This window comes from Pelodiscus sinensis, chromosome 5, assembly GCF_049634645.1.
Source record: "Pelodiscus sinensis isolate JC-2024 chromosome 5, ASM4963464v1, whole genome shotgun sequence".
NCBI lineage: Eukaryota > Metazoa > Chordata > Testudines > Trionychidae > Pelodiscus > Pelodiscus sinensis.
The window spans coordinates 86,243,156-86,256,420 of record NC_134715.1 but is presented as its reverse complement, the minus strand read 5'-3'; the positions used below and the strand labels follow the sequence as shown (position 1 = coordinate 86,256,420).

The window sequence follows — 13,265 nt, the reverse complement described above, 5'->3', positions numbered from 1 at the left end:
TCCTACCTTGAGTAGTATTACAGTTTATCATTGGTGTTCGCCATTCAGTACAGGAAACAGGGGAAGTAGTGTGGTGTTGTCTCAGTGTAAATTCACAGATACTTCATAGAATTCTTTGGCAAATACTCAGTATGGACTAAAAAAACATAAAAAGTGGCTTTATTTTAGGAGTCGATTCAGTTCAAAAGATCTGCTAGGGAACTCAGAGAAGGGGAAGCCTAGGCTTGAGTTAAAATGGCTAGTTTATTCACTTTTTCACTGAGCACAATAGCTTTACTGATTCACTCCACAAGTCATTTGCTAATTTTGCACCTTGGAAATGCTAGACACACATACAAATTAACATTATTTACCACTCTAACACAAAGTAGGATCAAATGGCTGTTTTTCAAACCAAATCATAGATAAAACATTTTAACAAATGTTTTATCTAACTGCTATTTATAGTGCTTTCTTTGATAATGCTGTGTGTCATCTAAGGGCCCTATTCTCATTCACTCTCCTTACTTACTCCTGCAAACTGGGTTACTGGATGCAATGGAACAATTTAAATATGCTGTACTCAACTAAGGATTGCAGAATCAGCCCTCAATAATCTCTTTTGTTGATGAAATATATGAGTCATAAAATGCCTGGTTTTTAATTAATCCTATACCAGATTTCAAAATTCCCAGCAATCAACAAAATACAAATTTTAGCAAATTATTTTGAGAATAATTCTAGAAGTAGAAGTAGAGCCCACTGAACATACTGTCCTACATCTTTGGTTTTAGATCAGATAATTAATTTGGGAAGTTAGAAAAAATGGTTTGAAACTAACACTATGGGCCAAATTCACCCCAACCTAACTCTACTTAAATTAATGGAAAGGCTCCAGGAATTCATTTGGCTTTGTGTGTTTAATGCTTGTCATTTGATTTAAAAATAAAAAAGGTGCTAAATTTCTTGACACTTTATTTATATTTAATCCAAACAATGCCATAAGCATTTACAGCTGCAGGATTTTTTGTGGGGAGAATAAATTATATACAGGCAGTCCCCGAGTTACGCGGATCCGACTTATGTCGGATCCGCAGTTACGAACGGGGTTCCTCTCCCTGGTCTCCAGCAGACCAGGGAGAGGAAGCAAAGCGGCGGAACACGTGGGCAGCGGACAGGGCTGTCCGCTGCCCACGCGCTCCAAGGCTTGGCTCTGCTTTGCCCCCCCCCCCCCCCCCGTCTCCCTGATCTGCACACCAGGGAGACGGGGGGGGCAAAGCAGAGCCAAGCCCCGGAGCGCCCAGCCAGCTGACAGCCCAGACGCGTCTGGTCTGTCAGCTGGCAGCGCGCTCCGCGGCTTGGCTCTGCTTTGCCCCCCCTCCCCCCCGTCTCCCTGGTCTGCAGACCGGGGGGGGGGGGGGCAAAGCAGAGCAAAGCCGCGGAGCACGCGGGCAGCGGACAGCCACGGCGCGTCTGGGCTGTCCCGCTGCCCCCGTGCTCCATGGCTTTGCTCCAGACACCTGTGGTACAGCAGCTGGGGCACTGCCAGTTGGTCCCATAGCGCCGCTCTGGGCGCTACGGGACCAACCGGGCAGCACCCCAGCTGTTCTGCCCCAGGCGTCCTGATTCAGCCACTGCTGGTCAGATTCAGCAGCGGCTGAATCAGGACGCCTGGGGCAGAGCAGCTTGGGTGCTGCTGGGTTGGACCAGTAGCGCCGAGGAGCGGCGGTGCTACTGGACCAACCCAGCAGCACCCCAGCTGCTCTGCCCCAGGCGTCCCCAAGTCAGCCGCTGCTGAAACTGACCAGTGGCTGACTACAGGAAGCCCCTGCCCCGGGCTTCCTGGAATCAGCCGCTGATCAGTTTCAGCAGCAGCTGACTTGGGGATGCCTGGGGTTCTTAAGTTGAATCTGTATGTAAGTCAGAACTGGCGTCCAGATTCAGCCGCTGTTGAAACTGATCAGTTTCAGCAGCGGCTGAATCTGGACGCCAGTTCCGACTTACATACAGATTCAACTTAAGAACAAACCTACAGTCCCTATCTTGTACGTAACCCGGGGTCTGCCTGTACACTACAGTATAATGAATATAAAATGTAAGAAATATAAATTGCAGCAATTAAAAATGCACCAATTTATTTATTAGAAATTAATGAGCTTGTTCTTTTTTTTTCCCAAGAAAAGAGCACAATATATTATGAATGGCTTACTTTCAGATACATCCTGTGCTTCAAAATAAGTTTAACTTTGAGTAGAAGCACAGGAGAAGTATTTTAATGTTTCTGACATTAAAATAAATTTTAATTCCTATCAAAATTAAGGAAGAAATATGTAAACATTAAGTGAATTCATTAACACATACACTTTTATATAATGTATTGTATAGCACTTATGTACTTTATTCCTCTCTATAACAGGCTTGCTGAATTTGGGATAGCATTTTGAAATGTATTGTTATATGTGCCCATAAAGGGGTGATATTTAGATACCCAAAAAGAAGGTCATGACAGGGAAAGGTCTGGGAATCTCAGATGCATAGGAATGATGAGAAATTGAGTCTGCATTTTTAGTTTGAGACACAGTTCCTATTCTTCCCCAGTGTAATATTTCACTGGCTTTAGGATCCTTTTAAATCCGTGGTGTCTAACACACTAGCACTAGCCACATGTGGCTATTTGATCAGTTAAGTGTGGTCAGTTGGCTTAACAATGTGGTTATTTGGCTGGTTGAGTGTGCCTAGTTTGCTACAGCAGTAGCCACTCTAGTGGCTACCGCTTCAGAACTGGTTGGACACCATGGTTTTAGAGCCTCTGTAGTTTCTGGATATGCAGATGGCAACTTCTCTGGCATGCAAACTTTACCACAGTTATCAATTCTATCTTAACCTACTGGTTTACTGAATGAACTTTTGGGCCAGTTCAGAGGCTTCATGTGGGGAGAGCACAGCAGCCTGGTTTCTGAATGGGGCAGGTCAAGATAAGCCGATAACTAAAGCTTGCTAGAAAACAGCAGTACTGTTCCATGAAATATTTTGTTTTTGTTCCAATGCGTGAAGAAAACAAGATCTTTCAAAAGTTTCACAAAATGGAGGGGCAGAGGGGGAAATCAGGTCAACAGTCACTGATTATGCTTACCATCAGAAAGGAAAAGTAGAGTAAACTGGGTTGAATAGAACAGGATATGTTGACATTTTAAAAAATGTAGACTATGTATGACACTCTTTCTGGTCAATCCTGGGTTACAGAGAGTTGTCAGAATAACTTGCTCTGTTCATGTTTATGAAATGACAACTTAAAAAAAATAACCAGAAATTACAAGCAGGACAGTATGCAAATATAAAAACCATCTCAATCCTCCACAAAAGTCAATTTGACATGATAGACCCCCACACCAACTGGCATTTTGCTTGATGCAGCAATTTTTTCCAGTTATTACTAGCCACTAAATGCCTGTATGAATAGTTCAAACTAAAGTTCCAGGTGAGTCACCTATGCCTGAAAACTGGCCAAGCAGCAGTTCTGCCATAGGTATATATAAAACTGCTGTGTTAAGAACGGCAAAGGTCTCAAAGAAAATACTCAGCAGAAGTCTATCCTTTCTTAGCCAGATAGAGGCAGAATATTTTGAAAAAAAAACCCCAAAAGCAAATTGTCCATATGTCTGGCCATGTGTTGGGGGGCTGCCCCTTCCTTGGGGCAGGTTGCCCGCCTCCGGGGCATAGTTCACTCTTCCCCGGCCTCATTTCAAAGGTCCACTGCCCCTGTATTAGGGGAACTATGGCCCTCTAGCCTAGTCCGAAAGTGTCCAGGCTCTGAGGCCTAGTCCTTCAGCCGAGACCCCGCTCGCCGGGGTTCAGGGCAGGAGGGTAGGGGGCCCCGACCCAGGGCTCTATCAGTGGCGGGCAGTTCCCACCACTGGCTTGGCGGGGGTTCCTCCCCACAACGCGCCGAGCCCTCAGGGGCTTCTCCAGCTCCCTGCGCTGGGTCACTTTCTGCCCTCTTCCCCCAGCCAGGAGCGGTCCCACCTGTCAGCATGAGTCGGGTGGCTGTAGCTGCACTTCCCACATCGGCGTCGGCAGGTCTGGTGCGTGGGTCCCAGGGGGAGCGGCCGGCAGCTCCGTCGTTGGGGTCGAGCCCGCCTTGGGCCTGGCGACTCCCTCTCTGGCGGGAGGTCTGTGCCGTGGGCGGTTGGGCGTCAGCTCCAGCTCTGGCCGCGATCTGCCCCCTCTGAGCAGGCCGGGAGCCTTTTATGCCTTGGCTCCCCGGGGAGCATGCCCAGTAGGGCTGCGTGGGTGGGGCCCTCTCCGCCCCTGGCACCAGGTGGTTTCCCTGGGCTTGAGTGTAGGGCAGGGCCGCCCCACCACACCATGCAACAGGGAAACTCTCAGCTTTGAGGGCAGCACATCCCCAATACAGACATTAAAGGAGCAGTATAGTAAAAAGTTTTCCATAACCTCCTCTGATCCAGAGCAGCTTCCTCATGCAGCCTCTGTTATGTGCTTCCCTGAATACCTGTCACCATATATCCAATACTTGAACTCTTATTTCAAAGACATAACAACGATCTTTTGGACAATTCAATACTGTCATCTGATGTTTTGAAAACTTTCCTTAAGACATCTCTGGTATAACGCTGCCCTCAACTGTGAGCCACCAGGCTGGCTGAATTTGCCAATGGGAGATGCATCTTAAAGCAAGTTGATAGAGAATGAAGCATTTAGGGTCTTATGGGTATATATCTTTCATGCCAGCTGCATCTCTGTGCTGGGATTACAAACCTTATACTAAGCAAGAAGGGATTAAGAAATGGCTTTGGGTCCAGGCAGTCCTCCCCGCTACACCAAGGAGGCAGCGGGGAGAAGACCTTTGAAATGGGAGAATCTCATTTCAGAAAGACCAAGCTTGGGATGGTGGACTGACCTCTCATCCTCAGCTCCCAGAAAGGAGCATAGCAGAGAACCAAGCTATTTTAGGTTAGCTGTGAGCCCAAAGTGATAGACAGACAGCTGGAAGACCCAGGTAGCCAGAGTTAGGGTTGCCAGATGGTTGAAACAAAAATATCAAACACGCCTCCTTTCCTTCCCCCCAAAAAAGCCACCAGGAAAAAATTCTGTTGAAGGGGAAAAAAACCATGGGAGGGGGGGAGACCAAAGTTGTTAAGCAAAGACTTATTAAGCAAAAAAAAATTTTTTTTTAATAAAACAGCATGTCCCCTTTAGTGCAGGGATAGGAACAGGGGAGAAGTTGAGCACTAAGACCCAGGAGAAGCAATGCCATTTTATGCCAGCAGCCTTGCAGAACCAGGTAAGCATGGGGGTTGGGGACCTGGGGGTGTGGGGGGCTGGGGAGGGATCGGGGGGGGGCGGGTGCTGAGTGTTTGTAGGGTTGCCAGGTGCCCGGCATTTTTGCCTCCTGGCTGGGGAAAAATTCAGAAAATACTGGACATCTCTGAATTTTTTTTACCAGACAGGAGCCGAAAATACTGGACTGTCCAGGTGAATACCGGATACCTGGCAACCCTAGCCAGAGTAGCTGGAACTGCTCTTTATTACTGTTAATTGAGATTTTCTTTTTGTTTCTGAGAGGACTGAAATTAGGGGCTGGGCCCTGAGGCAGACTCCTGCTGAGAATATGAGCTCATGGAAGAGAATATGGACAAATTATAGAAATTTGTGAAATTATAGAAATTTGCATGTCACAGCGTAGATGTTTAAACTGTTAACTGATAAGCCTAGGCTCACTGGTTAGCCTTCACGGTTACATGCAAGGCCTACCCCACCTCCCCACTGTCAATCCACCAGCCCCAAGGAAGACTAGACATCTGAATGAAATTTCATTTCCTCTAGTTGCCTCTCATTTACTCTCTCTTACCCCTTGCCAATCCTGTATCAGGGAAGGACAGAAATTAGTCCTTCTCCCAAAAGTAGAGAGTCCACGGCACTCAAAACGGGGCCTTCATCACTTTGTTGGGCTTGTCAGAACCCTCTTACCCCGACGCAGAGGAGAAGAAATCTTTGAATGAATAGGATGAAATATTTCCCCATGGTGCTATGCCTCTGGGTACTATTTATAAACATGTCCATGTTTCTCCCATACATGTTGCGCTAGTGGAATCCTTGTTATCCTTAGTTTGCTGGGCATAAGACCCATAGTGCACACATTTCTTCACCCAACAGGTAGCACTCAGTAGAACTATAGGTAAGCAAGCAAGTAGCTTCCTGGGATACCCACAGTAATGTCAGTCACAATCTATCCCTCTGACCTGTGCCTCCTCTCACCACAGTTCCCAGGCAAGTCTCCCCATTTGGGATACATTTGACATGGGAATAGAAACCTGTAGATACCAGAGGAACAAGGCTCATAATACAGGCAGTCTCCGGGTTACGTACAAGATAGGGACTATAGGTTTGTTCTTAAGTTGAATTTGTATGTAAGTCAGAACTGGCTCCAGATTCAGCCGCTGCTGAAACTGATCAGCGGCTGACTACAGGAAGCCCTACGCAGAGTTGCTCTGCCCCTGGCTTCCTGGAATCAGCTGCTGATCAGTTTCAACAGCGGCTGAATCTGGACTCCTGGGACAGAACAGCTGGGGCGCTGCCGGGTAGGTCCCCGCAGGACCAACCCGGCAGCACCCCAGCTGCTCTACCCCAGGTGTCCCGCAACAAAAGCCTGGTCTGCTGGGGGGGGGGGGGGGGCGCACTAGCTGTGTCCCCTCCCCTCCCCTCCCCCCCCCCCAGCAGACCAGGGAGACCCGAGCAAAGCCGCGGAGGCGCAGAGGTCCCGCCGCCTCTGCGGCTTTGCTCCTGTCTCCCTGCTGTGCAGATTTTCACTTCCTTGCCAAAACGGCTGCAGCCTGAGGATGTAGAACTGGGAGAGGTACTGTTCTTCCAATGAGTTCTGTGGATGTAATGGTGGAAGAATCATTATTGACTGTTTGGCATCTTATGTAAAAATTACTTTGCATAGGCTAGTAGGTTGTGTGGCACTAATAGCTGATACAGGCAGTCCCCGACTTACGCGGATTTGACTTACGTCGGATCTGCACTTACGAACGGGGCTTTTCTCGCCCCGGAGCTCGCGGGCGGCAGGACCGCCCAGAGCACAGTGGTCCCGCCACCACATCCTCCGGGGCGAGAAAAGCTGCTCCGGGTTTCCCTGGTGTGCTGGGGGGGACTCCCCAGCACAGCAGGGAGACCCGAGCAAAGCCGCACAGGCGGTGGGACCCCGCTGCCCGTGCGGCTTTGCTCCTTTGCACAGCAGGGAGACAGGAGCAAAGTCGCAGAGGCGGGGGACCCGGCCACCTGTGCAGCTTTGCTCGGATCTCCCTGCTGTGCTGGGGAGTCCCCCCCAGCACACCAGGGAAACCCGGAGCAGCTTTTCTCGCCCCGGAGGATGTGGTGGCGGGACCGCTGTGCTCTGGGCGGTCCTGCCGCCCGCGAGCTCCGGGGCGAGAAAAGCCCCGTTCGTAAGTGCAGATCCGACGTAAGTCAAATCCGCGTAAGTCGGGGACTGCCTGTATCAGCTATTAGTGCCACACAACCTACTAGCCTATGCAAAGTAATTTTTACATAAGATGCCAAACAGTCAATAATGATTCTTCCACCATTACATCCACAGAACTCATTGGAAGAACAGTACCTCTCCCAGTTCTACATCCTCAGGCTGCAGCCATTTTGGCAAGGAAGTGAAAATCTAGGCTCTCTCTCGTTTGACCTGATGTTTCTGAGAAATATTCTGATTTTGACAAAATGGAATTTTTTGATAGAAAAGTCTTTTTTCGTAAACATTTCAATAAGCTCTACCTGTACAATTTTCATTACACTGGCTATCTATTCAGTCACTTACAAACTAAGGTGTTATTCTCAATTTAAAATTCAACATGGTCTAGGATCCTGTTATATAAAAGATCACCTCATTCTCTATATTCACCATATTAGCTGAGGACCTGTAGGCTGACCTCGTAGGCATGTTTTACTAAAGGGCATGACTAAGTTGGAACCTCTGTAAGTTTGAACCTTTGTATGATTTTAGCAACTACTCTTTGCTGCCTTGGTACTTGTGTTTTAGACAATATGAAAGATATCAGATAAATTAAATGAACAACAGAATGAATGAGATAAATTCAAAATTGTCTTAAAATGTGCACATAAAAGTGTCACATATGTAACAGGAAAGATTATCAGAAAATAAAAGATTTTGAGTATATTTCTGAATCGGGGATATTCCTCCAGCAACAAGAAGAATACCACAACAATTTGTAAAGATGGCAGCACATTGCTCAATGTTATTAAAAGCCAGATAGTAGATTAGCACTGAGAGAACAACAGCTGCAATATATATGAATTTCTGGAAACTCAGCCTACATAGCAGCCCTCTGTAGGGAGAGAGAGAAAAGATCAGTGCTTTTGAAAAACCTTCTACCACGCAATGATTCACAAATTTCAGAATGATGACACTATTTCACTCCCTCAAACACTGGAAAAAACCACACAAACCCGGTCTTGGCTACAATGGCATTTATGTATGTTTTAGCTGATTCTTTAGCCTCCCAGATTTCAACAGTGGTTAACATGAGAAAGAAGCAGAGACATCCTTATCAGGTTTCATCGGTCCAAAAGATGCACATGTTTGAAGAGAACAAGGAGTGCTTTCACCAATCAGCTCGAGGACTGGAACTTTTACTAGTGGCAAACAAAGACAGTATTTCATTAACATACAAACCAAGACAGTTCCTATAACATGAAATAAAATCATGCAGTAGTACTGCACTGAAATGTTGTATAGCGCGGATGAAATCTTGGCTCTATTAAAGTCAATGGGAGTTTTGCCATTGACTGAAATACTACCAGAATTTTACCCAGTATTTCTGGGTTTTTTTAATTGCTTTTTTAAAAATTCTTTTGAATCTTTATTAGTGAAGTGAGCCAACAGGGTCACCGGCTGATGGACGTATGTTCCCCCTTTTTGCCTAATACTTCAGCAATTTGTTTCAGTAACACCTCTGCATGTGACAGTTATTAGAGCACAAATCTATGTTGGATACTTGCTGGCTCATCAGGTCCAGCAATAGACTACTTGAGTCAGCTTGACAAATGGCCAGAGTTCAGAGTCTTTCCATAAATAATGACTTAGTCTTGTCAGTTGTTTTGGCCTCCACTATACAGTAATATGTTTCCAGAGCAGATGGAGCAGCTCTCGTCTGCCATTCTCTGTCTTTAGAGCTTCCTGTTCAGTGGTATGGTTCTCATCAACATTGATTCTGCAGAGAACACCTACTTTATAAGCCTGATATTTTTTTAGTTTGGCCAGAAGGAAAATGGGCTGAATATTTTTGCACATTAAAACACTAAGAAAAATAAATAAAAATACAGAACTCTAAGTGAAAGTTTTAACTTTGATATTAGTTTTAATTGACAACAGTTAGGTCTTATAAAATCAGTTTTTATTAGGTCTGTATTTCATACATATTAAAAATATGTTTTGCTGTTCAACTGCATTTTTATGATTTTCAACACTTGCTCTTATAAATGCATTTTCAACCACCTACACCTACAATTCCTACAGACAAAGTCATTCAGATATGTACTGGTTCCTTCTGCCTTTTACTTTTTCTGGGCCCAATTTCCAAAGCAGTCTCTAACAATGCTCCTGCAATATTTATGAGTACATCAACATGCAACTACTGATGTATGTACATTTGGCCAAGCAGTCATCCATTCTGCATGCACAAACGCTCATAACTCTGTATGTGCATTTTAGAGGCTCTCTTAGAATTTTTTTGCATCCGTATATCCTTGGGAAACTGATAACATCAGGACTTTCCGTGAAGTTGTTCCTTAAAACAGAGTGCAAAGTTTTGCATTTGCAATTTCTGTTGCGTATGAAAATTTAAAATTACATGTGAGGATTAGGATAGATTAAAACTGAAAAAAGAAAATTAGAAATATATATTTCTAGTTTACAAACTTCCATGTTTGTCTCTGCTCTGCGGTGCAAGGAGAACAGACTGGAAATAAGGGACCAAAGATGTCTATGCTCATAATGGGGAAGAGAAATGTTGACATGGCAAACCTCTCCCTTCATACATACAAAGCCTATTTGACAGAATATGCACCATGGGATTTCCAGGCGCATGCCAAGGGGACAGAAGACAGAGGAACTAGAAAATAACTTCTTGGAATCCTCTCTGGAGAGGGCTTTTTGTGCAGATGCAAGTAATGGGTCTTACACTGAGGGACAGGCCAATCAGAAATGGGAAAGATACCAGGGTACAGGCTCAGGGATCTACAGCAGAGACTTGGAGCAAGAAGTCCTCTGGCTTGACTGTATTTCGACATTTTGAAGTAACTGCCTTCTGTGTAGACATGGACTAAATTATTTCAAAATAACGCTACTTATTTTGAAATAGTGCTACTGTGTAGATGTACCTTTAGAGATTAACAAAAATATACAGAGAATCATGAGCTTTTGTGGGCAAAAGTGGGTTTTGCCCAAGAAAGCTCATGAAACTATTTATTTATTTATTTATTTATTTTGTCTTTAAGTTACAGAACTACTCTTTGTTTTTAAAGTCACGGACTAACACGACTACTCATCTGAGACTTAGAATTTAAGATAGCCATGGAGCACGTTTACAAATTGTCTATAGCAGAGTTTCCCAAACTGTGGTCCGTGGCCTGGTATCGGTCTTTAGGAAAAAAATACTGGGCCTCAGAACAATTATTGAGAGAGCCTGCCTCGCTGCCCGCAACCCCCAAGATAAACACCGTGCTGAACTCCTAGTGTCAACGGAGGTAGCGCGGGCTTCCTCTGTGGTCGGGGGGCAGTTCTGCAGCTGTGGGCCAGGTCACGGAAGTGCACAGGCTGCTCTTTCCCCTGCCCCAATAGCCGGTGCAATACCTAAAACGCCGGTCCATCACTTGCTGGGGACTTTGTTCCCCTGCTGCCTTCCTGTGCTCAGGGGAGCGGGTGGGAATCTGGAACTCTGCCGGCTCCAGCTGCTTGGGTGGCTCGGGCTGCCGTGGGGAGCAGAGGAGCAAAGCGCGCGCTGTCCAAGTGGTTGGGGCTGGCGCAGTCCAGGACTCCCCCTCCCTCTTCGCAGGAAGGCATCAGGCAGGGGATTGGGGTGCTGGGTCTGGGAGGGAGTATGGGTGCAGGAGGGAGGGCAAAGGGTTTGGGATATGTGGGATAGAGGGGCAGAGGGTTGGAGGGAGGGAGCATCTGAGGTGCCAGAGGCAGGCTCTGGCTACAAGACTTACCTTGGCAACGCCCCAGCCAGCAACCTACCAGGTTTCTTAGGCAGGCTCCCTGCCTGCCTCGCCCCCGTTCCAGCAGCAGGGGCAATGTGGGTCTGTGAATAGCTGCGCATCTGAGGGGAGTGGTGTGTACTTCATGCACTGCCTATTCTTTAAACAGGCAGCATCCGTTGGCTGGAAATCGACCAATAGGATTGTGCTGCGGGTAGAGGCAGAGCGTGAAGTACCCACCACTCCTGGGCTAGCAGCTGTTCAAAGACAAATAGGGCCCTGCAGCTGCTTTTCTGAGTGGTATGTGGGAGTGGGGGGAAAACACGGGGCAAGCAGGCGAGACTGAGGCTTCCGCTGCATCCACAGACTGGATCCAGAAGCTTATGTTGTTGAGCCCTGATCTATGGTGTGAGCATACACTTGCACATTCTTGTCTGTCAAATTTACAAGGGAAGTCCTAGTGATCTAGATTTTGACCGCCTCTAAGTATCCATTAGTGACTGAAGTTTGAGCCACACAGCTACTACTAGAGAGTTAGTGCTGCAGGAGGACAGTTTATCTGTCTTGCAGATCTTCTGTCTGACTATTTTGCAGTCTCATAAAGCAACATATTTGGGGTAATCCAGTCATGGCTTTCAATCATTTGGGAAGGAGCGTTAGTGGTTGGCTGGATCCATGTATTCTCAGCAAATAATGATGCCATGAAAAGAAGTAGTTTTGCCTTGTAGTCTTACAGGTACATTGAAGGAGAGGGGAATCTGTATGGTTTGATAGTGAAACAAGAGAGTATCCTTCCTGACTTTGGAGTGTTTCATTCTGTAACCTTAGCATTCTTGTAATGATGTTAATAAATATTTGCAAAAAAAGATACAAACTTGAATCACCAGTTCATCATGATTTGAAAAAAAATTGCCACTTTCACTTGTAAGGTCCTAATGAATTGCAAAGGGGGGAGGGGAGGAGGAACGACAGGGGGTGTACAAGATTTCACAATAGAACCTGAAATAGTGTGAAACTTGTCTGACTGAGAAATGTGCTAACATTCATAAACTTACACCAATTAGTGGATTTGTTTCAAAAATTGGATGAGGGTCTTCATTACTGGGTGTCTCCTCTCAAACAACTGGGGGATTCAGAATGAAAATTACTTTAAGACTGAGATCCAGCAAGGAAATTTTCAATCCAAAAGTAGAGCTTTTGAGTAAGCCATAAGCATCTAATTCAGGGGTTTCCTAATGGAACAGACAATAGTCCTGAAAGGAGGCTATTAGATAAAAATTAGATACAATTAAGTTTGTGCGGTGCAGAGGTAATTCTATATTTAAAATTAAAAACAATATGCTCCCCACATATCTCTTACATGTAGCCAATTTGCCTCGGAATTTTAGTTTGAAAAAACTTTTCCTCTCCAGTTTTTTCAATTACTATCTTGTGATCTACAGTGAACTGCAAGGCACGAAGCACAAAGAACTTTTTATAATGCAGTTTAAGGCCTCCACAAAATATATTTGTGGCCCAAATAATAGAAATCTGTATGAAAACCCAACTTTGTTTTGGCAAATGGACTTTTTATGCATGTCGATCAAAAGGATGTGGAAATATCTGTCCTGTCTACTATATGGCTAAAGAGTTTCCCAAAGGACGAAGGAAGGATAAACTTATAAAGCACTAATACTTAAAGATTTATTTGCTTCAGGGCCATAACTGAAAATGGCTTTCTGAAGCCATTTACACTGACAGTTGGCAACCTGCAGTCTGTCACAAAGGCAGAGGATAGATCTGCACTGGCACACAAGCTCACTGACTTCAAATCTATGACTTTCTGAAAAATGAAGATGCTCAGACATACCAAAAATATCCTTGAGATTCTGGCATTAAAGAGGGACATTCATTTCCTTGCACCTTTCAGGAAAGCTCTATTTGGGATTTAATACCCTCAGTGAGAGTTCCAGAAGAAAGTGCTGAGTTTCTCACTTTCCAGGCTAGGTAATTGAATTACCATAAACCCTAAAGTAAGGGGAAGTGAATAACGCAATGCCCCA

At 45.5% G+C, this 13,265-nt stretch overlaps 1 protein-coding gene across 3 annotated transcripts in view; it reads right to left on the bottom strand.

Moving 5' to 3' along the window:
• Positions 1 to 13,265, bottom strand: part of SCFD2 (sec1 family domain containing 2) — a 306,279-nt gene that overhangs the window by 142,831 nt on the left and 150,183 nt on the right. The window contains exon 6 of one of the 3 annotated variants that reach the window (XM_075930434.1): positions 8,272 to 8,658. The exons of the other annotated variants lie outside the window; for them this stretch is intronic. Within the exon in view, the coding sequence (XP_075786549.1) occupies positions 8,543 to 8,658 (116 nt within the window). The 3' untranslated portion in view covers positions 8,272 to 8,542. Of the gene's footprint in view, positions 1 to 8,271; positions 8,659 to 13,265 lie in introns of those variants that run through there. 3 annotated transcript variants of the gene reach the window in all.